This window comes from Cyprinus carpio, chromosome A2, assembly GCF_018340385.1.
Source record: "Cyprinus carpio isolate SPL01 chromosome A2, ASM1834038v1, whole genome shotgun sequence".
NCBI lineage: Eukaryota > Metazoa > Chordata > Actinopteri > Cypriniformes > Cyprinidae > Cyprinus > Cyprinus carpio.
In genome coordinates this window covers 25,124,995-25,152,108 of record NC_056573.1, presented here as the reverse complement: position 1 = coordinate 25,152,108, position 27,114 = coordinate 25,124,995, and the positions used below count along the sequence as shown (strand labels likewise).

The 27,114-nt window shown below is 36.0% G+C and overlaps 2 protein-coding genes across 2 annotated transcripts; both read left to right on the top strand.

The window, feature by feature from the left end:
• Positions 1-3,303: 3,303 nt before the first annotated feature.
• On the top strand, positions 3,304-6,132 carry LOC109106080 (polymeric immunoglobulin receptor-like). The gene is made up of 5 exons (XM_019119396.2): positions 3,304-4,065; positions 4,234-4,545; positions 4,679-4,987; positions 5,075-5,093; positions 5,926-6,132. The coding sequence occupies exons 1-5, from the start codon at positions 4,005-4,007 to the stop codon at positions 5,960-5,962; spliced, it is 738 nt and encodes a 245-aa protein (XP_018974941.1). The 5' UTR covers positions 3,304-4,004; the 3' UTR covers positions 5,963-6,132.
• Positions 6,133-9,244: 3,112 nt separating this feature from the next.
• LOC109063157 (polymeric immunoglobulin receptor-like) lies at positions 9,245-25,437 on the top strand. Its single transcript, XM_042712313.1, has 4 exons — positions 9,245-9,361; positions 9,545-9,695; positions 24,058-24,224; positions 24,901-25,437. The coding sequence occupies exons 1-4, from the start codon at positions 9,304-9,306 to the stop codon at positions 25,212-25,214; spliced, it is 690 nt and encodes a 229-aa protein (XP_042568247.1). The 5' UTR covers positions 9,245-9,303; the 3' UTR covers positions 25,215-25,437.
• The last annotated feature ends 1,677 nt before the right edge of the window (positions 25,438-27,114 follow it).

Below are 27,114 nucleotides of genomic sequence, written 5' to 3'. Positions count from 1 at the left end.
CTCAGGCATCAAATCCCTATCATTATTATTATTGGTCCATATTTTACGATATGGACACTATTAGTCTTCAACCCCATTATGAACACTATGGGAGCTCTCTGAGTATGTTTATAAAATGTATTTGTAATGAAATCAACATTCTCCTATTAATAAGATGTCCCTCACAGTCATTCAGTATTTGCAAATATGAAACTTACATAAAATCTCACACTTTTGCTATACTAAAGGCTGAAATTGGCAATTTTTGTGACAGCAACCTCATTATTTTTTACCAAAAAAGTGGCTCAACTTCAGAATTTGAACTAAAATCTATATTCTTATGATTGCTCTGAACATTTCAGACTGAATTTAACAAACATTAAATAGCTTTTTCATAAACCTAAAAAAAGTAAATATTAAAAATGTAGTTTTGACGGGGTTGAGACTAAGGTAATGGGGTTAAAGATGGTGACGGGGTTGAAGAGACAAATACATCTTAACATATACATATTTGTTTTTTACTCATTCACAGTAAGATTTTCTATAAACACTGTATTTCTTTATGTAACCAAAAAAAAAAAAAAAAAAAAAAAAAACTGATATATATTGCAATTGAATAGAGTTTTATTAACCTGACTGCAGGAAAAACAACAATAATATATTATACATCAGGAAAGTATTCACAGCACTTTACTTTTTTTCACATTTTATGTTATAGCCTCAGGGCTCCAAACAAAAAAATCGAGTAAGGAGCCATTGGCTCCTATAAGATAAAAACTTAGGAGCCAAATCATTTTTTTAGGTGCCACAGAATAAACATGTTTTATTTATTTTACTATTATTATTATTTATTTATTTACATTTTAACATTTCAATCATACTGTTATGTGTTTGTCTCATATTTTCTTGACTTTATCAGCATTTTAATCCATCTTGTAGATGACTTGGGAACTAAGGTTCACTTAAAGAAGGAACTAAATGTATTTTCCAACTTGAAATATACAGTCACAAAGAATTGTTTATTACTCAGAATCTGTACCAATATTATGGACCATAAGCATCACTTGGCCACTGAGTGTAGTTTGGGCTCCTCCTCAATGCATCCTGTAAATGTTGTCATACACTCTTACAAAATAAAGTTGCTTCATAATGCAGAAGAACCTTTTTTTGTCTAAATGGTATCATAAAGAACCTTTAACATCTGAAGAACCTTTACATGTCACAAAAGGTTCTTTGTGGTGAAAGAAGGTTCTTCAGATTATAAAACATTGAGAAAGAGATGGACTCAAGGACACTCAAGGACATTCACAGAGTTGTCCCGTACCCATTCCTTTGTTATCTTGGCTGTGTGCTTAGGGTTGTTATCCTGTTGGAAGGTGAACCTTCTGCCCAGTCTGAGGTTCTGAATGCTCTGGACTGGGTTTTATTAAGGCTATCTCTATATGCTCTGTTGAGCTTTCCTTCCTCTCCGATGAGTCCCTCAGTCCCTGCCGCTGAAAAACAACCCCTCAGCATGAGGCTGCTACCAGCACACTTTACTGTTTGGATGTTATTCTGCCAGTGATGAGCAGTGCTTGTTTTCCTCCAAACATGATGCTTGGTATTGAGGTTCATCAGACCAGATAATCTTGTTTCTCCCAATCTGCGGATACTTTAAGTGCTTTTTTGCAAATTCCAAGTGTGTTTTAATGTGTCTTCACTGAGGAGAGGATTGAGTTTTGGCCACACCGGCATAAAGCACAGATCGGTGGAGTGTTGCAGTGGTGTTTGTCCTTCTGTAGGTTTCTCCCATCTGCATATATGATCATGGAGATCAGCTAGAGTGACCATCAGCTTCTTGGTCACCACTCTAACCAAACCCCTTCTTCATCAATTGTTCCATTTGGCCAGGAGGCCATCAGATCTAGGAAGAGTCCTGGGCTGTGTTTCCCAAAAGCATTGTAAACTTAAGTACATTGTAGATGCTTCTGCAAACCTTTAATGCAGCAGAATGTTTTCTGTGTCCTTCCCCAGATCTGTGCCTTGATACAATCTTGTCTCGGAGGTCTACAGACAATTAATTGGACTTCATGGCTTGGTTTGTGTTCTGACATGCACTGTTAAGTGTGGGACCTTATATAGACAGGTGTGTGCCTTTCCAAATCATGTCCAATTAACTGAATGGATTGGAGATGGGCTAAATTTTGAGTGTCATGGCAAAGGCTGTGAATACTTATGTACATGTGATTCCCTCCCCTCAACGTTTTTATTTTTATTTTTAATAACTTTGCAAAGGTTTCAAACAAACTTCTTTCACTTTGTCATTATGGGGTATTGTTTGTAGAATTTTGAGGAAAATAATTAATTTAATCCATTTTGGAATAAGGCTGTAACGCAACAAAATGTGGAAAAATGTGCAGCGCTGTGAATACTTTCCGGAAGCACTGTAGATGGTTTTGAAAAAAGGAATCTGTTTGATGGCTGCCAAAATAGCGAGCAGCCATCAATCGGAGGGTTTTTCAGTCAGTAAACTATCACATACAACCTAAACAACTAATAGAACTTATATTAACTACACTTTTAATTTTCTAACACTTTCTAACACTCAGCCTAGTCATTTTCTTACACTCTTAACTGCTCATTGCTCTACCTTGAAGATCCTGGATATGGATATTGCTCTGGGGAATGATCTGGACTTTGTGGAGGAGTGGTTAAAGGGATACTCCACCCCAAAATTTAAATTTTGTCATTAATCAGTTACCCCCGTGTCGTTCCAAACCGAGTAAACCGAGTTTGGTTCTGTTTGTCTTCTGAACACAATTTAGTTAACACTGAGATGTGAAAGTCTAGGCAGAACAGGTGCACACACACACACACACAGCTTTAACATGGACATTACTACATTTAACATATGCATGTGCTATAAGACACTTGATCAAATATAATAATTAATTTAAATTGCTGGATAACTTCGGAACCAAAGTGTTAAAACACAACCCCATCACAATCTCACAACCCCGTTATGATGAAATACGTAACAGGGTTGAGTGTGACGGGGGTGTGATTCTTTTTCTCAAAATGGCCACTGATCTAAATGTAGTCAATAACAGGAGAGAACATGGCGTGCATGATATTAAGAAATCATGTATATTGTTGAAATAACAAAGATAATTTTCACAAGTAATAGATTTGTATCTTTATTTGATGTTACAGGGTTGAGTCGTTAAGCTTGACAACCACAATATCACAATATTAATAAGTTATAGTTATAAAAGAAGGTGGCAACTTGCCTGTGTCGACTCACAGTGTTGTTCAGAACTTAAATGATGTAACTTCCTGTTAATGATGTCACATAAGGATCGGTTAATTATTTTTATGGGGGGAGAATGATTTGTGTACAGGGGTTAAAGGGGTTACTGAGGTATGGAACTAAATATGATTTCAATGAATAATCATGAATTTACTTAGGAAAAAAAACATTACTAGCAAAAAAGCACAGATAGATATTTATGAGAATGGCAAAATGGATGGACTTATTTCAAATTTTATTATTTATATCCCAAGTACACTTTCATAGAAGGCCATGAGTTACATGACAAAATAGGTGGTGTCAACTGAAAAAAACAATATCATGTCTTATATAAAGATAAAATGTATGTCATGTTTTTAAACCTTAAGGAAACATTTCAATTAATACAAAAAGCTTTTAAAGATAGATTTTGGTGACCCAATAGATAAAATACACTTAAAAAGGTCAGCGGGACTCAAATCGTACTGGTTTTGTGAAATGACTCAGTTCAGTGGAAAGTTGTTGCCTAGGCGCAGGTGAGATTCTGCATCTTTTATTTTCTTCCAATACTGTAGATAAGCAAATGTACACGATATGATAATCAGTTGTACGTGTTTATATCGTGGTATATCGTCATACCGATATATCGTTACAACCCTAATGGCGCAATATGTTTTAGTGCTATATGAGAGGAAAAAAGGGAAGTTACTACAAACACAGTTAAAACAGCTCAGATACGGGAAGAGAAACTTGCACAATGATCACATACGAAAAGAAAGAAATATTTTACTTTTTAATAGGGTTTTGGCTTATTTTAGGTGAGTATTAAATGTTAGACTCTGTCTTAATCAGTCCTGTTTATCATTTTATAATGATACTTTTTATGCTTGGTTGTTCATCTCGCTTTTAATGTGTTTTTGTGAAGACTATTTATTGTTAACGCTGAACATGAAAAAAGTTGGTGTGTGTGTGTGTTGTGTGTTTAGGTGTTGAATGCTACAGCAGTGGGTCATATAATTTAACTGTTAAGACTGGAGGATCTGTCACCATCCCATGTTATTACGACGGGAAATACACACATCAGAAGAAATACTGGTTCTCAGAAGCTGATAAGTCCAGTACATACACAAACACAACAGAGGAGAATCTGTCAGTAATTGATCATCCTGATCAGAATCTCTTTACTGTGACTATGAGAAACCTGCAGAGCACAAAACATGATGGACGCTATTATTGTGCTGTGAAGGTTGAAGGAAATGTGACTGTCACATATGGTCTTTATCTGCAGGTTCAATCTGGTATGAGATTTTGTAGTCATTTTAACCAATTCTTATGTCAAATATGTGTTTAATAAAATCAAATGACGTGTGTGTGTGTGTGTGTGTGTGTGTGTGTGTGTGTGTGTGTGTGTGTGTGTGTGTGTGTGTCCAGCTCCTGATGTGTCTGTGGTGAACAGCAGTGTATCTGGACATGAAGGTGATGATATCAGTGTTCAGTGTCTCTACAATTCTGGATATAAGAATAAAACCAAGCAGTGGTGCAGATATAAAGATAAGAGGTGTTACACAGTGGGGAGGACTGACACATCCCAGAATTCATCAGTCCAGATCAGTGATGATGGGAGAAGATCCTTCACTGTGCTGATGACTGGACTGAGACTCACTGATTCTGGCTGGTACTACTGTTCTGCTGGAGAGGCACTGAATCCTGTTCAACTCACTGTAAATGAGGGAAAACAAGGTTCCTTTTTTTATTATTCATAAATATTTTGCTACTACATATGAAGTAAAACACAACTAAACTTTATTTTTTTTACTTTGTCCACAGGCACTGTCAATGACAAAGTGTAAGTACTTAATCTGTTCTCTGTAAATGGCTTTCCTTTCATAATCATCTTTGTGGAATTATTCTGTATTTGTATCTGTTTCTGTATATTTCATGACTAACAGTCATTTCCTCATTGCGCTGGTGAAATTCTTCCTTCGCACCCCCTTTTTTGTCTTTGCAGAAATTAAACTGTAAATAAGAAGAAGAAGAATGAAACCGATTTAGAGGAACCATAAAAATACTGTATTGTTTAAAATAAAATAGCCTGATTAAGGCTTGATCTAATTCAAAAAAAGTTTAGGCTGAAAATACATTAACAGAAGGTCTTTTAACACTTAATATTCAATCCGCAGACGGAGTCAATCTAAATCCCGGGTGAACTGAATCCTGGGTTATCTTGTTTCACGTTTCACACTGTTCATAATTTAAAATCAGTAAATTATGAGCAGTGTGAAACGTGAAACAACATTTTACACTCTATGCTACATGATTCTTAAACCAAGGACGAATGCAGCACGTGACCTGTTTATGTAATGTCTCTAGCATTGTGTGTGCTATCAAGTTTTTCCTGTATGGTCTTTTCAGTGGATTATAAAGGTCCAAATAAAACCATCTCTTCACTCCAGTTCATGTGCTTTCTGTCAGCATTTGACATTTTTCCTCTCAAACGCTGAAACCACTTTTTATATACGCCTTTTCATAATTTAGTGTAAAAACCATTCTGAACATGCTTTTAAATCTGAAACGTAGCCTATTTCTTCAATGGTTTTTAAACGTATCCAAAATATATGTGATGTGTATGTGTGACATATTTGTCTGTTGATGGTGTGCACTTCTGTTTTATTTTTCAGATGGTACATGGAGCATTTCTGTTTGTCACAGAACTAGAGGAATTTTCTCCACATCGACCTGAAGGATCAAATGATTATAAAAGTGTTGATAATAAGCTTTATATTCTGCATTTGCTTTGTTTATTCAACAGACTACACTTAAAGGGATACTAATCACTAACGTCATTAATCACTTACCCCCATGTCGTTCCAATCCCGTAAAAGCTCTGTTTGTCTTTTGAACACAATTTAAGATCATTTGGATGAAAACCAGGAGGCCTGTGACCGTCCCATAGACTGCCAAGTAAATAAAAGGTTCAATGTCCATAAAAGGTATGAAAGTCAATATCAGAGTATCATCCAGGCCACAAGGAGTTCTTTTTTTTTTTTAAATCAAAGCTAAATACACGTAGAAACAGCGCATCCTTGTGGCTCCAATGATACAGAAGCGCATAAACCGCATACAGTGATATGGAGAGACACAGAGGAGACTGTTGACAAAGGAATTGTTGAATAAAGTCATTATTTTTGTTTTCTTCGCTTATAACAAGTGTTCCCATCGCTTCATATAACCCAGATTGCACATCTGATGGCAGATGGAGTATTCTGACGACGACTTTCATACCTTTTATGCACCTTGACACTGTTATTTACTTGGCAGTCTTTGGGACAGTCACAGGCCTCCCGGTTTTCATCCAAAATATCTTAAATTGTGTTCCGAAGACAAACAGAGCTTTTACGGGTTTGGGACGACATGGGGGTAAGTGATTTATGACAAATTTTTAATTTTGGGGTGGAGTATCCCTTTTAAGGTATCTGTGTGTGGAAGCCATTAGAAATCTGTGTTTGCTAAATGATTAATTTTTTTTTTTTAACGTCATTCCTAATAAAAAGTTTAGAGTCTCTCTCTCTCTCTCTCTCTCTCTCTCTCTAGAATCTATTCTGCTGAGGTTGTCCATTATTATGCACTTTAAATGTGTTATTAAATCAAACTTAAAGGTGCTGTATACAACACTCTCAGAAAAAAAAAGGACAAAAGCTGTCACTAGGACGGGAGACCATCCTTTCAAATGGAACTTGTTTGTACTCTGTATACTCCTAAAGACTGCACCTAAAGTGTACATAGACTAACAGAAATGGTAAATATAAGTACACGGTAAAATGTAACTGATGATCTTACTAATAAAATTAAGTGACGTTTACTTATTTTGAATAAGTTTGTAGACCTTACTAAGTTTAACCAAGTAATCTCAACGTTTTAGCTCATAAAGTTATTAACCTAAATAGATTCAAGTAAGCTGTACTTAAAATAATGAGTATTTTTAATGTTTTCGAGGGGTCATGCACAGTTCCACCAAGAAGTGGAGTCGATCTGCAACATAATTCTGACAGGAGAAGCACATGGAAAGCCATTTTTTAATTGCTCAATTATTATACATAAATCGATCGTATAATAATTAGATTAAACATGGAAGAGATGCACAGCTACATTGGATGTGATGTTATTTTAATCCAATTGTAGGATTGTCTTGGACTGTGCTAATCGAAATCAACAGTCTGGCATCACTGGTCTTTGATGGCAAGTTTTTAATCAATGAAAATTTTTGTTTTATTCATATTTTCTTAATATTTGCTTTACATCTGCTCTCTACCCCCTTTTTTCATGTATAAGGGAGAATTTACTGATATGTTGTAATGTTATTTTGAATGTGTTATACAGGCACTGTTATAATCTATATATTTTAACTTTTAGATTACTTAAGATTAAATGTTTGAACCACACAATGATTTGGAAATAAAAAGATATATAATAAGAGTATAGTTTTCTTTATTTGCAGAGTTTATTGTGAAATTAGTCATGCAATGGAAATGTAAGTATTGGATTTTGTATTTATTTATTTATTTAGCCAAAAGAGAGGTCTCCTTTTGAAGCATTATGAAATTCTTGAGCAAGTTAAATATGTGTTAAGCTTCGATGCTTCTTTCTTAAACTAAACTGTTTTACTGTCATATTAACTAATATATTAACTACTTTGATATTTCATTTCAACATTTTTTCAGAGCACTGTCATTGCATTTTTAAAATACATTTATTCAGACTAATTTGACATTTCATTCTGTGTTTTAACTTTTCTTTCCAGAGCACAGCAGTTCTTCATGGCCTTCCTCTCAGAGAAGAAACCTTTGACGTTTTTCAAAACAATGTTGGCAAGTACCTTTTTCTGTTTCATTCAAAAATCCCACACACATCACATATAGGCTATCAATTACACTTAATTCAACTCTTATCTTGCACCAGATTAGCAACCTCTGATTTTTTTTTTTTTTTTTACATAAGGGTTGTACATTTTGTTATATGCATGTTCTGCCATTATTGTACTATTAATTTTGTCTAAATTTCTACACAGTACTTAATGACCATTGTTTGTCTCTGTTAGTTGTGCATAGAGCATAAGCAAATGGTCGAAATTCTTTTAAATTACATGTACATTTGTGAGATTATTTGAAATGTAACATGAATTGTAATCTTGCTGTTGTTTTTTTAGGACTGTGAGTGTGACAAACCCCAGATTTCCATTGGATTCTGTTGGCAGAAGACAGCCAGGAATCTCCATTTGGATGTTTTTTTTACAGCTCAAGTACAACTTTGATTTTATTCAACTTTGAGTCTTTCTTTCCATTGAACACAAATCTCTGAAACCAAAACTATCTTCACAAAAAAATATGCTGATGATGAAAGTCAAGGCTGTTTGAGATTTAGAAAACCTAAAAATGTTAATTCTGTCATTTTGCACACCCTCATGTCATTCCAAGCCCATAAGAATTTGGTTTGGTTGGACTTTTTGGTCTTTGAAACACAAATCAAGTAATTTGTAATGAAATCTGAGAGGTTTCTGTCCTTTTGTTGACAGTCCAGGTAACCAAAATGTAAAATATATTAAAAAGGTCATTTAAGGTGAAACAAATCATATCCACTCAATTAAAATCTGAAGAAATTAAAATAGTTCAGGTTGTTGCTTTTTGTCTTTACTTAATGTTTTTAGTTCAGCTTACTTGCTAATTTTAAGGCAGTCGGTTTCCTAATATTTCCCAAGTAATGTGAACACTAATAAGAAGTTAACACAACTAATTATTTGAAGTCAACAGTACTTAAGTATACAGAGCTTTATTAACAAGTTTTCTGTAGAAACTGTTTTAAGTTATGCAAACTTAAAATTAACACACTGATCGCTTTCCTCACTTTTTCTAAGTAAAGTCAGCTTATTACATTTTACAGTGTTTTAAAACGTCCCGCCCCGGTGACCGCTTTTATTCGGTTGAAAAATGTTATATGAGGGTAAGAGGGAAGTCAAAATACTCAAGAACAGAACAACTTCAAGATACAGGAAGAGAAACATAATGACCGCATTTGCAAAGAATACATTCTACATTTCAATTGGGTTTGGGCTCATTTTAGGTTAGAGTAGTACATGTATTCCTGTGTTCATTTCTAATAGATTCATAAAATCATTATACAAATACACAAATAAATCTCATCTGATCATCATCTTTTCAATTTGTTTTTAATGTGTTTTATGTGAGGATAGAACAAATTAAGAAGTGACTTAATGTTGGACATATTGGACTGTGTTTTGTTTAGGTGTTGAATGCTACAGTGGTTGGTCAAACCATGAATTAACTATTCAGACTGGAGGATCTGTCACCACCCCATGTCATTATGATGAGAAATACACACAGCAGAAGAAATATAAAATAAAATTCTGGTTCTCAGAAATTGATAGATGTAATACATACAAACTCAACAGAGGAGAATCTGTCAGTAATTGATCATCCTGATCAGAGTCTCTTTACTATGACTATAAGAAACCTGCAGAACAAAGACACTGGTAATTATTATTGTGTTGTTGTAAGGAGTGAAATTATTTCCTTATGAAATGAATTCCTTGTGAAGCCAGAACTCAGGAACTCACACGAAACAGATGCCATGCAACAAAACCTAATCTGGAGAAGGGATCTCCAAAGATAGCAAACAACACCCCTCTCCTTGCTCATTTATGACCCCCTTCTTCCCCCTGCCCTCTCTGCTTCTCCCTTTTTTCCCCAAAAGGTTTCACTCAAAGTTTATTGAGAATATGTTTATACCACATATCATGTATCCTGTGAATCTATTGTTTTTCCCCTTCATGTTTGGTATTGTTCTAAAGGTCTTTGTGTGATTGGTAAATTGGTCTCAATTCCACAGTAGTCACTTATATTATGAGAAAGATTGAACATTTTTATTTTTTAGTATTGTGTTCTTCTGAGGAGGGGGTGTGTTCCCCTTTAGGGGTCTGTGGGAATGTTTATCTATCTCAAACCAGGTGCGACCCTGGAGCACAAGAAACACACACACACAAAAAAAAGGTTAATTTATGTTTGTAAAACTGATTTAAAGATTTCTTTATTTTTGTTCTGGTAGTATTTAAGGGAAAGTTGCAAATCAGTTATGGCGATTCTGTAGCCAGATCAGTAGCCGGTAGTGTAGAGTGTATTTCATATGATCCACACTATGTATCTCTCTGCTGTCAAGAATACACTTCATCTTTTATTTAAAAGTGTAATTGTTCAACACATTGTGCCCATAGAGCACACTGTATAGTGGTTTGTGCTACTAAATGTGCACATAGCCTTGTTAAGTTTATTCTCTAAAACACATGATTGCTTTGCAGTAAGTATTCTTTGAAATACTTAGGTAAAAGTTATCAGTGCTATGCATTTTAGACCGCGTGTCTTAAATTAGGATAACTGTTACGTGTGACTGTTAAATTTGTTTGTCTCCTACAGTACGTGGATCACTTTGCTATTCCCCATATAGCTACAGTGTCTATGTACATGAGCAGGGTTGCCATATGGCTACAATGTGATTCACAATTGCATTATCTTTTCCTAATTGGCTTCTAATTGTATCATTATGTAATTGGCATGATACAATTTTACCTGACAAATAATAAATTGTTATATTTGATTTATTCTAATCTCTTCTGAAATCATTTTTCAAGTAGATTATTGTGTAGTGTAATTTCTGCAAATCTGCGTCCAGGGCAGATCATACAGATCATACCAGGCAGTGGTTAAAGTGGGATTTGGCAGGTGGGGGAACCCTCAAATTTTGTGTAGGTGCAACAGGGAAAAATTACTCGCCGTGGGACAACATATTGAGTATCGTGGTATAGAAATAATTTTTGGGACAAGAGTGTCACTGTGGCACCAAGTATCACAATACTTATTTACTTGATAATTTTCTTCCTGATCTGTTTAGGTAGCATTTCCAGACCAATTCTTACCCTTGGAAATAATCAGTGATCCTTCGTTTGCATCCTCTCTTATTTTCATCCTCCTCCATCTATAAGAATCAAGGTATGAAGAAATTAACATTACCAATAGTGCTGCAAGATTAATCGCGATAAATCGCCAATAAACTGCATGTGATTTGGCAAAGGCTGCATTTTTATTTATGCACAGCTTGTCAGTGCAGTATGGCTCTGTGATCAGTAGTAAATGCTCCGTTTGAAAGCCAGAGGGCGCTCTGGCGCAGAAACTCCAAATATGCCTTGCCGCAGAAGAAGATAATGCACATCACTGCAGGAAATATGGGCATCATACTATTGCTGTGACTGAATAAATAGGAGATTAAAACACTTTGATTGATTAAACATGACTAATAAACACAGACTGCCTTATTCTGTGTAATTAATATTCATGGACATTTTTGTCTCTTTCAATATTGACAAGCTGGAGTGCCAGCCAACCACCTTGCAGTTAACCTTACGTTTGTCACAAGGTTATGATAGTTTTGCATTTTTAAATTAGTTTTTATTTAAATATCGTTTTCAATTTTGTTTTAAATTTCAGTTTAGTTTTAGTTAGTTTCATCAATGGTTTTGTTAGTTTTAGTTTATTTTTTATTTTGCAAACACATTTCTATATAGTTTTTATTTTATTTTATTTAGTTTTAGTTTCAGTTTTAGTAATTATATTATGTTATTTTATTAGTAATTATAGTTTAGCAGAGCAAACAGAACACTTCCAGTGAAGACCAAAGCAAGACATTTAATTTCATCAAAGGCGATTTTTGCAAAACTCATCGGTCTAAAAAGCGAGTTGTGCTCTGATTGGCCAGCTATCCAGTGCATTGTGATTGGCCGAATGCCTCAAGCGTGTGACGGATATGTTACGCCTCTTAACATATGCCGTGTCCTAGGCCAGCAGCACGAGACTCAGTCCAGCTGCTCTGCTCATGTACATCCCACTATCGATTCTCTTTTAGCAGTTTAGTCAATGTACTGTTAGGAGTTACTGAATAACTCGGAACATTGGAGGGAGTGTAAGGCACGTTTATAAACCAAATAACTTAAATAATTTGGAGATTAGTGAGTACTTGAGACGTGAACCATTTTAAACGATTCAGTTCGATTTGGTGAAATGGTTCAACTGGTTCACAAAAACCCCTTTCACACTGTATGTTGGACCCGGAAAATTGCCAGAACATTGCCGGGTCACCTTCTGTGTGAACGCAAACACATCCCGGGATTGATCCTGGGTTGGGGACCTAGTAACATCGCCGTTTTCAGTCCCGGAATGAACTCTGTGTGAACAAAAGCCAGAACTAATGCCGTAAAGGGTGTGTCGTTCGCGACGAAAAAAAATATGTGCAAACTGTAACGAAGCAGAGATCAGGTAGTTCCTCACTTTCCGCGCTGAAGCTGAGATCGTTCGCCAGCTTAAGTGAAAGTTAACGTGCCTAGCGCTTTCGACTCGTACATTACACGTCACACCCTGATGTCACATGTCTTCACGGGACCTTTACGGGTTGTGTGTGAACTCATGCACATATTCCGGATAATCACTAGCAGTGTGAAAGGGGCAAAATCTAGCAACCCGGGAACAATTGCTGGGACAGATTACCCGTGTATTTTCTGGAATCACAGTGTGAAAGGGGCTTAAGAAGATCCGGTTAAATAGAAAGATTCGTTCGCGATCTGGACATCACTAGATGAGGCAAAACAAATAAACCCCATTAGGAACGAGGCATTTGTTGCATCCAGTGGGGACATAATTACTTATTATAATGACTTATACTGTCTTTTTACGTGTTGCGTTGCATATCGCGCTGCATAAACATAAAACCATGTCTGCATTTGTGATCTGAGAAACAACAAGCCTACTCTACTGCTCAAAACTCGCGTTTGAATCATCATTAGCAAATTATTTAAATATAAAAAACGTACCTACCGGCTACTAGTCAGAATTGCCAGACTGTCCTTGGAAAGTTTGAACTGCCCAACTTTATAGAAACACCCTTTGTGCCACAGACGCATTGCAGGCTACTGGTTCAGGAAACTGTCCTCATCCTCCATAAAATGTGCAGCACATATCTGAATATTTGGGTTGAACTGTTCTGGAACAGTGTTGAAATACAACTTAACCACTGATTTCTTGTCATGTCCTCTTTTGGAAGGCCAAACAAAGTTTCACTTCAACGATACACACAGAGACTCCACAACATGACAGCTGCGGCAACCGAGAGAATAATGGCTTCTTTCTTTGCATGAACGTTTGGGCGGCGTTATGCAAATCTTCCCACATAGTGACGTAGAGATTTGGAAGTGTGTTAGAACGAGCCGTTTCGGGGGGTGTGGTTGACCCTTAACTTCTATAAAGAATATCTCTTTGGATTTTGTCTTTGCAACTTCACAGATCTTCTTTATTCACCAAGAGCTTGTAACACTCCAAAGAGAAAGGAAAAATTTCAATCGCATCATATGATCCCTTTAAGTACCAATGAGCAGAGCAGGGGGCTCTCCATTAGGGATCTTCTGATTTCTGTCTGTCACTGGCTTAATAAGTTGCAATTTTCGTGATTATAGAAAAAAAATACACTTTTTGTTATTTTCTAGCAGGGTGCAGCACTTAAATTTACTATAATCGCCCTGTATCCTCTGAGTAAGTTCCAGAACTGGTGATTTTGTGTCCATGCGTTCACTGTTGGCCGAGTGAATTTCTGAGCAATGTTGGGTCCTTAATAAACGAAGAATTGAAAGAATGGGATTTCCAGAATACTCAAATATCTAAATTAATATACAATCGATATTTGTGATCATTAAATTTAGGCAATATTTATAATTTAAAACTGATCACGTGAAAAGGGAGTCAGATTGAACACGGAGCTAGACTAAAATTGAAACTAAATCCTGATAAATTCAAATGCACAAGTAAAAGACCGAATACGCATAAACCTTCAATCAGGCTGCTGGATGGCCAGCAGGTGGATAAATGATTCACGTTTAAGATATGCCTAACAAGATTTTTTGGTATATAAATATTGTTACATTGAATGACATTTCAAGGGTGTCTTCTGTAAATCATAGTAATAAATGCATGATAGTTGTTTTTTGTTGTTGTTGTTTAGAAAAAAATGTAAAGCTGAATTTCACTTTTATTTATTTTTTTGAAACACCCTTTTTGACCTGTGTATATATATATATATATATATATATATATATATATATATATATAGCCATTTTGCTACTTTAAAAAGCATTTTAAAAACATATTTGATGGCATAAGCTCTGTGGTGGTGTGAATTTCCGAGCTGCACTCCACAGCTATATGTGTATGTAATGTAAACTGTGTCATAAGGGATACCAATTTGATGTGCAGAGAAGAAACATTATCACAACGCTTTCACAAAGGATCATCACCGCCATGCAGTTAATTTAGTTTTTTCTTTGGCTCATAATAGGCAAGTGTTCATTTTTTATTCATTCATCTACATCACAAATGTGTAGGGTTTCAGAGATATAATCATAGACAGATGTTCATCATCCTGTCATCATCTTTGCCAAATAAAATAAAATAAAGGTTACGGGTTACTCTATACTATAATCTTCTTATAGGTTCTGAGTGGCAAACAGGATCAGCAGACAGTGTTTATGGTTCATACTGAAGGACCGCTTGTTATTCCCTGTTATTATGTCAGGAAATACATTGCTCACAGAAAATACTGATGCTTTGTTTTAATACGAGCATACTACTCTTGTTCTATTTTGGCATATGCTAATAAAACGAAAGGAAAAGTGTCAGTAATTGATCATCCAGATCAGAGTTTCTTTACTCTGACAATGAGAAACCTGCAGCATGAAGACACTGGGGCCTATTGGTGTGTTGTGGAGATTGGAGGAATATTTCAGCCGGATGTGAAAGATTAGCTTCATCTCACAGTTCAATCAGGTATGAGATGTGTTTCACATTCAAATCAAAAATCATCCTAATCCCTGATAAATCTGTGTGTGTTCAGTTACTGCTGCTCTGTAGGAGCTCAAAGGGCTTTTGTTAACTCACAGTCACTTGTAATACTCATTAATCAGATTTACACAGGTTCTCCTGCTAGATAATTAAGATAAATTATCCGTACTGACATTTGGCACAGGTTTTATGCTGGATTGGTAATATAGTTCCTATCTCAAAAATAAATATTTTTTGTATTTAACAGCAGCTATGAGCACAGACTCAGACACTGAGAAGGACACATTAGTATTAACACAGTTTGATTGAGATATATAAAGATACAGTATGAGTAACATATTACAAAATCTTTTTACAATCTACAGTACATCTAAAGTGATTTTTCAAGACTCAAATTTGCATTTTTCTGCTGTTCATTCAGTTATTGATTTTCTCTTTCAGATGGCAAGTGATGGAGCATTTCTTTCTACAGAGAAGTGTAATGTCTACAGAGAATAGCAGACAGGTTCTGCAAAGCTCATGATTTATTTATTTTAGACATTTTATGTATTTTTCATAAATCTCTTTTCATACAATTACAAAATTCTTCTAATAAATCCTTATCTCAAATACATCTGTCTCTGTGTAAAGATTAGCAGCAGTCCAAATGCATGAATGGTCACAATTTATGGTCATTTGTTCCTGTTCTAGACACCCCACATCTTTCAGTTTGCTTTCCAAACACTGCTTTATGAAGCTTTGAAACCTTTGTGAATCATTTGTTTCAAACTAGTGATTCAGAGCGCAATATATTCAGATCAGACTGCCAAAGTCACAAGATTTCAGTAAATTTGATTCATTACGTCATATTGTTTCTCCATGGGCCCATCTTAACACCCACACTTGACCACTTGTCTACTTACATGATGTATTTGGCCCAAGTGTTCAAACCTCAAATGTGTGCAAAACTTTCAATAACTAGATGGGACACACTTGTTGTGTTGTAAAAATGCAAGTGTACAGAGCACTATTTTGATTTTCAACACTAAAACTATAAGCTTCTAAATGTCTGTTCAGTAGTCCCTTTGTAACAAGATGACACAATTAAGTAACTGTGGCGCTTCTAATTAAAGGGATATTCCACCCCAAAATTAAAATTTTGTCATCATTCACTGATTCAGTGATTCAACCATTATGAAGCGCTGAGAATACTTTTTGTACACGAAGAAAACAAAAATAACAACTTATTCAACAATTCCTCTCCTCTGTGTCTCTCCAAATCAGCATAGTGCCATTTTGGCAATTCTGAGCAGTTACGGTTGAATCACTGATGGCAGATGGAGTATTATGACGATGCTTTTCATACTTTCCTGGACCATGACACTTATTTATTTTATTTATCTGGCAGTCTATGGGACAGTCTCAAGCTGGTTTTCATCCAAAATATCTGAAATTGTGTTCTGTAGACAAATAAAGCTTTAATGGGTTTGCAACGACATGGGGGTAAGTGATTAATGACAAAATTTTCATTTAGGGATGGAGTATCCCTTTAAGTGGCAAAAAGCATTTGCAAATGTTTTGTTTTACTACCCAATTATGTGTAATATCTAATTAATATAACTTACAGTGAAATTGTTTTCTCAACATTTTAAGATTTCTGGGTAAATGAGTTCCTGAACGTGATGCATGATGGGATACGCTTAGCTTTTTAAGGGCACTGCAGGTTTGGCATTTTTCAGACCTGGGACAATCTTTGGCACTTCCTGTTTTGTGCACACAGCCTCAAGTGACCAGGACCACAAATGTGGGTATTGTGACAGGCCCAGTGAACTCAAAAACCAGTGTCTATGGTTTTTACCATACTTTACTCAGATCAGTTTTATACTTCCGTGGCCAGTTTATTGACACTTGTAAAAAGGATGAGTAGTACTTAGTTAATAGTGTCTTGTTAACCTGTTTAGCCAAGGTGTTTTTATGCATGTTGGCCATGTTTTTGTTGCATTTAGTGTTTTCCAGCAGGAGTCACCAGCATGTGGCGTTCTGAGCACTTTGAAACAGTGAATCTTTTTATGAAGCAGTTGGTTCAATTGATTCAAAGTTTTGAAAATTGGAATGAAATTATTCTGATTGATGAATCTGAATGTAGTGTTTACATGAACGCTAAATAAAGTGATCGGGTTGATTTGTATGTTTATATGTCACAAGATTCAAATCGTATTTAATATTTTGACATGCACATACTGCACAAATATATAGTTTCCTGTTGTTTGCACATACTATTCTCCTATCATCACATATTTTCTTTGTTTTAAAGAGCAGACTTAGAATTTATCAATTTATGGTCCTAATTAGGAGATCTAGAGCACCTAGATCAGACTGAAAGGGCATTTTTGCTTTGGCGCTAGGAACATCAAAACTTCTGAGAGCAGATGAAAAATGTTGAATATGTATAATATATTTTTATATCTCAAAATCTACTTATTGTATAACTGATACAACTAGTTCCTCAAAAAGTGAAATGATCACACATCATCTTCTCAAGCAAAGAGAGAAAGAGCTCTAATGAGCATGTGCTGATAGTGTCAAAATATGCTTATTTGTGATTGATAAAACTTAATACACTTGCCCCTAGATCCTGTTACTAGTGAAATAGAGATGTAAATAAAAGTGTGTAAATGAAAGAAGTGTGGAAGTGCATCAGTTACTAACTTTGCTTGAAATCTAGAGCAGGGTTTCTCAACTCCGGCCCTTAAGGTCCACTTGCCTGCAGAGTTTACTGTAGCTCCAATCTCATCTGCCTGTAACTTTCTAGTAATCCCGAAGACCTTGTTTAGCTTGTTCACTTGTGATCTGTGAATCCCTGATCTAGAGTCTATCCTCAGCTTTTAGCCAGGTGGCGCAATAAGTTTTAGTGCTATGAGAGGAAAAATGGTAAGGTCGGGAGTTACTACAAACACAGGGCACTGTTTTTTTTTTTTTTCTAGGCTTGATTGTGTTTATGGGGTGCAATAAAACATGTGTTAATGCTTTGTTAAAAAAAAAACAACAAAACATTATTTTTCACATAATTTACCTATATTCCACAATCCACACCTCTCTGTCCATTCTCTGAGAAATGCGCATAGACAGTAAAAGAAATGGACACAGCGACCCCATTGGAACTCAACTGAGACAAGTGAAGCCCGTTTTTAGCGATTTTTAGCACTTCCGTTTCTGACGCGCAGATTCAAACTAAGCTTGATGACGTCAGCAACCTGTCTGACAGATGTAAATCTTCTAGTAGCTGTGCGTGCAAACTGCCATCGTTAATCTTGCAGAGACGGCGAGCTTGAGCGGGGAGTTCTTTGGCGTGAGTGAGCAGGAGTAAGTATTCTGATTAATTATTTTGTATAGTATTTTAAAATGTAACGCCAGTACGCCATATCTCTCGACGTCTCCCCGATTGCCTGCGAGCTTCTCCTCCTGTCTGTACGGTAATTACTCTACTGTGCGACAGAGAGTCAAAAGGTTATGACGCAATCGTTAGCCTATTTTTACAAAAACTGTTTCTACGGGGCCATAATGTAAAATAGAAGGTAATGGAGCCCTTTATACATTGTCGTGTATATTTAGAAATAAATAATGGACAAATGGAGTCTTTAAACACCTCAGGTTTAAAGTTATTCGCTGTCAAAGTGACGCCAAAATGAATGGGAGTCAATGGGATGCTAACGCAAGTGAAGTTCTGCTACAAGATGGCGGCACGCGGCTGACTTCAACTTCCGGTCGACTTCCTTCCCGCCTGGAAATGCGCTGATCATTTCCTCCTTTTATGAAGCCCCTCCCTTGAAATAGGCGATGGGCTCTGATTGGTTAACTAGCCCAGTGTGTTGTGATTGGCTAAACAGCCTCTAGTGCGCATCTTAACGTCCCGCCCCTCACCTCAGCCGCATGTGCTCTGGTTGTATTGTAAACAATGGCGTCGTTAATATCGCTTGTAAGTTTGAGAGCGATTGAGAAGCAGAGGATATTATTGAAGAGCATCATGCAGAACTTGTACAAGCACAGCTTTTAATGGTAGGCCTATGTTTTTTGGTTTGTTGTTGTCTCGTACACTCTTAGAAAAAAAGGTTCTTTGGGAAACTTTATAGAACCCTCGGGTTCTTTGCTCAACCCCAAAGAACCCTTTATGCCAAAAAGGTTCTATATAAGGAGAAAGAACCATTTTTGGCACAAAAGGGTTCTTTGGGCTAAACCAGGTTTTATGTATTTTTACACACTAGGCTATTTAAAAATAGTATACTACATTATATTTGTTTTTATTTCAATTTTACTTTGACACACCTTTATTCTGAAGAAAATAAACTTAAAATTTACATCTGCACTGTCAAGTTTAATAGAAAATAATTGCCATGAGTTCCTGTGCACTGAAAAAAGGCCAAACATCTAAATTAACTGGATTAATATCACTGAATCAACCTATTAATTTATACCAACAAACTGATCGGGTAGAAATACATATGTATAAGCACTGTATAGCAATCTGGACAGTTTTATCTATTTAATAATAGATAGGCCTACACGCTACAGTCTGCTATTTAATCAGCACACTTACATTATTGTAAGTTAGTTATCATGCCATGTAAGATGCCATACAGCTCTTTTATTGACGAGCACCATGCTCATATTGTATGGAGTTTGAAGTTTCAGTGTTTCATTTAGATTCTAAAAGGCTCTTATAACTCACCCCTCCAAACAGATGCACACAATGATCTCTGACAAAACGGCAAACAACTTGAACGTGTATCTATGAGCTGATCAGTTTTGTCCCGTCTGCACATATTTATCGCATTGTCCAGGCCTGCGCAGTTCTCCGCCGGGAGGTTTGCCATTTTAACATGAATATCTTGATAAAAACTGTTGTGAATTGATCAATAATGCTGGCGAGAGTTCATGTTATATCCTAATATTTTTTTGCCCTGTAGATTGTATTGGACCTATACGTATAGGAAAAGATGAAACAAAGTTTCGGTCAAATCACCGTCAGACAGCCTTTATAAACATGAATTCAAATGAGAGAAGCTGATGGAGATGTTTCTATTTTTTCTGGGGATAACTGTGAGTATTTGGTGTTTGTAGTTATAGTATAGTAAATTATTTGTTTTGCTAAAGTAATTGTATATTATTCTAAACTCTCTCAGAGAGCACTTTTAAAGTTTTACAAACACCTTATCAGTTTGCTGAAAAGTGGAAGTCAGAGGAAACATGACCAACTTGCTACAACACAACACAAAAGGTAGATTATTTAGTTTTCCTCACAGTACCAACTTTGGGAAACTTGTCAATCAGCTAATCAGATATCTTTTTTCTTCTACTTTCCACAATTTATCATGCAGTTTCTTATGAGTGACTGATAAATAAATAAAAATGTTGCACTGTCACTGCAGGTCTGGACTGTGGAGTACAGCATTACTTGTTTGGTCATCTACATTCAGATGAAAACACCACACTCCTCTCTAATTCAATAAGTTTTAAGATTTGATTTAATTGTGAGAGATTCCTTTCTTTTTCCTGTTGTACTGTACTTTCAATAGGTCTAATAAATGTTTCTTGTATCCCCATCTTAGGATGTCAAGCCTACTCATCGCAAGGAGAGTTAGCATCAAAATGGATGTGTCACGTAAGGGATAATGTACATCCAGCTGGTTGTTCTCGCAGAATAAACCCTGACAGGGTGATCAGGACGTGGAGGGGTCTTGATCAGCCTGAAGGTGTTTATTCTGCGAGAACAACCGGCTGGATGTAAATTATCCTGCTTATTACACGGCTACTTGCCACATAAGTAAATAATTAGATGCAAAATATTGATTTGAGTAGAAATATTTGAACGCAAAGCTTCCGTGAAAACAGCAGTTGCGAGCAAGCGGCAAATTTAAACTAAATGGACATGTAAGGGAAATGGTGCAGTCAAACCATGTATTACACAACATTTCACCACAAATGAGCCTGTGTTATTAGCTATTGCAGGTTGTTATCCAGGGATAACATACCTTGGAATGTCGCAACTGACCAATCAGAATCAAGTATTCAAGAGAGCCGTGTAATAATGACCAATAACACAGAGATGCCAAAAGTATCTGTTTGCTGTCTACATTTTATTCAGTACTATGGAGCATCCAAAAGCCATCACTCAGTTAATTTCAATCAGCACTATTTAGCCCTTCCCAGTGCTGAAATTGTCATGGGCCCTTTGTTTTTATTGTTTAAATCTGAATGGAAAATTAACATTTAATGCTTATACATTTAAAAAAAAAATACTACTAGTTAGTCTTTTAGCTCCCTTTTAAGAAACATGTGGTTCACCATCTCTAATGGGTTGCAGAATTGGCAAAAGTTGCAGTATATAAAAAAGTTAGACTACTTGGTTTATAGGAGAATGTGAAGTAAATACTTGACATTTATTTAAGGTAAAGGGTAATGACCTGGTGGTGAGATGCAAAATAAGACTGTCATTAATATACTATTTGACAAACTTTTCACAGTCTCATTTTAATTATTTATTTTTAATTATTTTTGCAAGTTGACTTTCAATTTATTTATTTGTGCAAATTAACATTCAATTGTTGTTGTTTTTGTGGACTCTAGCAATCAACATATATTTGTGACTGACATGCTGGATGGGTGATAAGGTGAAGGGGGTTGAAAAAACAATATTTCTAAAATGGAGAGTGCTATTCTAGAGAGGTAAAAAAGAAAAAGTATGAATAGATAAAGAAAAAATGATTTATCTTAATCCCTGTAACTGTTGCACTGTGAATTGCTGTGTTATATATTGCTTGTCATTGTAAATGCTAATAAAAGTGTCTTTAATGATCACACAGCACCTTGATGTGTTATGCTTATTGTTATTTCAGTTTTTAGTGATAAAATAGCTATATGAGCTGTTTAAGTCTTAAAAATTAATTAAAATAAAACAAAAAATTTAATCCAAAGAATGATCCCATGATGGGAACCCCTAATATAGAACCCTTTTCCTGCCTACAAAGAACCCTAAAGGGTTCTTTTGATTGAACCCTTAAAAGGGTTCTATATGGAACCTTTTAGGGGTTCCATATGGAACCTTTTAGGGGTTCCATATGGAACCTTTTAGGGGTTCCATATATGAAACGCCTGATAGAACCTTTTATGGTTGTATATAGAACCTTTTCTTCTAAGAGTGTACTTTTAGATACGCTGTTATTTGTAAATGCTACTGCTTATGTTAGCTTTTAATATACAGTTTTATCTTGATTAAAGTGTTAATACAGTGTGGCATCTGCACGCTCGTCCATGTTTAACGCTTCTCATAGCTATGTGAAAATAAGTGTATAATTGTAACAGTTTATTGCTGTAGCTGAGCTGAATGAGAGAGAGAGATGCAGAGTGTGTGCAGAGCAGGGGGACGTGAGGAACAGTATAAAGAACCTCTGCTTTAGAACATTGATTTTGAAACTTGTGAATCCATTAGAATCGTTAGAAGACATATATGAATAGATTTTAACGTGCACCTTTAGTTTTCTCTTCCTCTTCTCTAAAGCAGCACAGCATGGCCTCGCCCCCTTTGCTGCCTTTTTCTGGGGGCGGGGTTTATCTGGGTTTGTTATGTCACAAACCCGGGAAGCAACTTGTTGTAGTCCCTACGAGCCGTTTTTGTAGGCATTAAACTGCCATAATTTTAAAAGACAATATCTCTGTTTGCATTGAACTTTCAGCTTCGTAACTTTGTAGATTTTGTTAATGCTCAAACAGCAACATTACACACTAACTAACGTTAAAAAAGTGAAATTGCAACCACCCCTTTAAAACGGGAAGAAAAACTTACACAATGGTCACATATGAAAAGACAGAAATATTCTACTTCCAATTGGGTTTTGGCTTATTTTAGGTGAGTATTATGTGCTAGACTCTTTTTAATCAATCCTGTTTATCATTTTGTAATGATACTTTTTATGCTTAGTTGTTCATGTCGCTTTTAATGTGTTTTTGTGAAGACAATTTATTGTTAACTCTGAACATGACAACGGTGTGTGTGTTGTGTGTTTAGGTGTTGAATGCTACAGCAGTGGGTCACATAACAGATTAACTGTTAAAGGGTTCATATGATGCTTCTAAAAAGAACATTATTTTGTGTATTTGGTGTAATGAAATGTGTTTATGCGGTTTAAGGTTTAAAAAAACACATTATTTTCCACATACTGTACATTATTGTTTCTCCTCCATGCCCCGCCTTCTGAAACACGTCGATTTTTACAAAGCTCATCGGTCTGAAAAGCGAGGTGTGCTCTAATTGGCCAGCTATCCAGTGCCTTGTTACAACCATTAACTTATTGTGATGCCCTGTCCTGCCAGAGCGACGAAACATAAACATAACATAACCATTACAAATGTGATATAAACATGATTTCTAGTTGTGTCCTCTTTTGGAAGGCAAAAACAAAGTAGTTTCGCGTTCTCAACAAAACAGCATCACACACCACTGCCTTGAGTGAGCGGAGACCAGAGGCCTAGAGTGAGCCGCGGTCTAGAGTGAGCGAAGGCGGGGGTGGGCTTGAGAACGGCGCGGCAGGTGGATTCGACGAAGGAGCTTGCTGCAACCACATGTGACGACCCCAGGCTGGAAAGCCGATCCGGCGATCCACAGTGCAAAGTTGATGTATTTCCTCAGCGACCAGCACGGATCAGCTCCAGGCATGACGAAGCGGATATCGTCCTCTTTTGGAAGGCCAATCAAAGTAGTTTCTCTTTCAAAGTGAAACACACAGCGTCTATACGACATGGCGGCGGCGGCAACAAGAATACTACAACGAGAATAAAAGGTACGCCTTCTTACTTTGCTTGAACATCTGGGCGGCGTTATGCAAATACATACACATACACAAACACAACAGAGGAGAATCTGTCAGTAATTGATCATCATGATCAGAATCTCTTTACTATGACTATAAGAACCCTGCAGAGCACAAAACATGATGGATGCTATTATTGTGCTGTGAAGATTGAAGGAAATGTGACACATATGGTCTTTATCCCTAGGTTCAATCTTGTATAAGATTTTGTAGTTATTTTAATCAATTCTAATGTCAAATATGTGTTTTATCGAATCAAATGACTGGTGTGTGTGTTCAGCTTGTGACACTGTACAAAGACATGTTTTTACCGCTCAATATATATTAAGATGGTTTTATATCTATGTATTCAAGTTTTAATGGTTTTACATGTTGTCTTAGCCATTTTAATCCCCTTAATTATTTGATGTGTGTATGTCTTTAAAATCTTCATGGGTCTAGGAATAAGGAAGTAAACCAGTACAAAGCAAGCAGCATGTCAAACAACCAGGGTCATTGACCGAACATTGCATCTGGATTGTGGAGTTGTTTTATGGACTTACCATTCCAGTCTCTCACTTATTTTGGATTATCACTTTCTGTGGATTGTATATACAACGGTGGACACTTTTACCTTGGGACTTCAACACACTAGAATTCTTAAGGACTGTTTTAGGGTATGACTCAAATGGACAATCTGCTTTTAACAGCCTAAGTTATTCTAGTTTTATTGTGTTGTTTTAAGTTCCTTCTGCACTATGTAAATACACTATATTATACTTTTTTTGTTGTCTCATCTTTTTAAAACACTTATTTTACCTCACACAGTTTAATCTGACCACATAATAAATTAATGTAATTCGAGCGATAATGCCGATCGTTCCTAAACAAGCTCCTGATGTGTCTGTGGTGAGCAACAGTGTATCTGGACATGAAGGTGGTGATATCAGTGTTCAGTGTTTCTACAGTCCTAGATATCAGGATAAACTCAAACAGTGGTGCAGATATGAATGTTACCCAGTGGGGAGGACTAACACATCCCAGAATTCATCAGTACAGATCAGTGATGATGGGAGAAGATCGTTCATTGTTCTGATGACTGGACTGAGACTCACTGATTCTGGCTGGTACTACTGTTCTGCTGGAGAGGCACTGAGACCTGTTCAACTCACTGTAGTTAAGGCAGAACCTGTGGCTCAGTAGCAGAGCATTGCGTTAGCAGCACAAAAGGTTTTGGGTTCAATTCCCAGGGAACACATGTACAGGTTAAAAAGCCTGAATACACTATAAGTCATTTTAGATAAAAACGTCTGCTTAATGCATAAATGTAGGAACCAGACAAAGAGAGAGACACGTTAATATTCAAATATTTCTCATTGATGTTTCTCAGAATCATCTTCCTCAAATTATTCTATATTTGTCTGTGTTTTGTCGTCATGCACTATTTCCTCGATTTCTTTTGCCTTTTACAATCATTTCCTCATTGCCTTTTGTGATTTTTCTTTAAACATTTTTTTTTTTAACCTTTGAAAAAGTGAAACAGGACATCACAAGAATAATAATACAACTGAAATCACTGACAAACAGCAAAAGTACTACATTGTTTGAAAAAAAAAAAAAAATCTTAAACCAATTCTTCGACTATTAAGATCAAATATATTAACAGAGCTCTGGTGAACCTTTATTTCAGATATGACTCATTTTCCAATGCCTTTTACGCAGATGAATTCGTCCCACATCTTTTTTGGAGCTCTTTCAATTTAAAACAAATCAGAATGTTTCTGTAGTTCCCACAGAAATAATGGACTCCTGACTGTGTGGCTTCCGGGTTCAGCTGTACTTCTGCTGTTATTGATTCTGATCAGTGTTTTCACCTGGAGATATAGACGGAGACACAGTCAGTTCCACCTACATTTTAATTGGTTTGAAAATTAATTTCATTCCATTTTATAATTTATTTAATTATCACAGATTGTATGTACAATTCTGTTAGTCATAAATTATTAGAAAAGAAAAACAGCAAATCAGAGAAATAAACGGCAGCAGAACCACTGACATGGTAAGTCATTAGTTTATGAGAATCTATATATGAACATGTTTGTTTGACAGTTGCTTTGGCTTTTATTTTGAAACTTTCTCTGACATCTCTATTATTCTCTAAACTGTAAATGTAATTTTCTGATCAGTTTTATGAGACTTCAACACTCTGTGCCATGTCTGCATCATGTCTGCAAATGTAGTAACTCACCCAAAACATTTAATTCAGACTTCAAAACTTAGTTATTGGGTCAATAAATTGGCCAATGCTCTGAAGTGTATGAGCTGCACTGGTCAAAAGCAGACATAATTCACATTCCATATCATAGATATTTATGAAAAAAAGTCTGTTAATATGTTAATTTCCAAATTACTCTGTGCACACATGTGCTAAAATGTTTGCAGTTTTCTTAAATAAGAATTTTAAATCTGGTGTGAACAAGAAATGTACTCTCATTCAGCAAATGCTAAGATCCAGAGAGGTTTCAACCTCTTATTTCGACCAAAAAAAAAAAAACATTTGTTGTTTTTCTCCTTATTTCTCATATTTCACATAGTTTGGCCATGAAACCTGTAGTTTATTAAATTAGTCATATGTTGATTTCTTTATATTTTTTTTCTATATTGTTTGCACATGTACTCTAAACCTGAAGATCCACCGATATACAGCACTATAAATGATGAAAACCCAAATGTATGTAGACCAGACATGCACTGATGTGATGAAATTTCAGACATGAATATATCATGTTTATTATGCAATCCCTTTATCTACAGGATCCCAACAAGGACATAATCTACTACAGTACTATTGATGATGTTCCTGGCAGTGAAGCGGTGAGGCCTCCAGCAGGCGGAGCGATATACAGCATAATATACAGCACTGTGGATCCACACTGACTGCAACAGTGAAGAACTCAGGAACAGACCTTCTGACCAAAAGAAACAAAATCAGCAGCAGAGGACTGTCATCACAACTTTTTTGTAGTTTTTTTGTATTATATCGCTGCTTAATTTCTTCACTGTAAGTTTACTTGTACAGTTTTATATTGTTTGCATTAATACA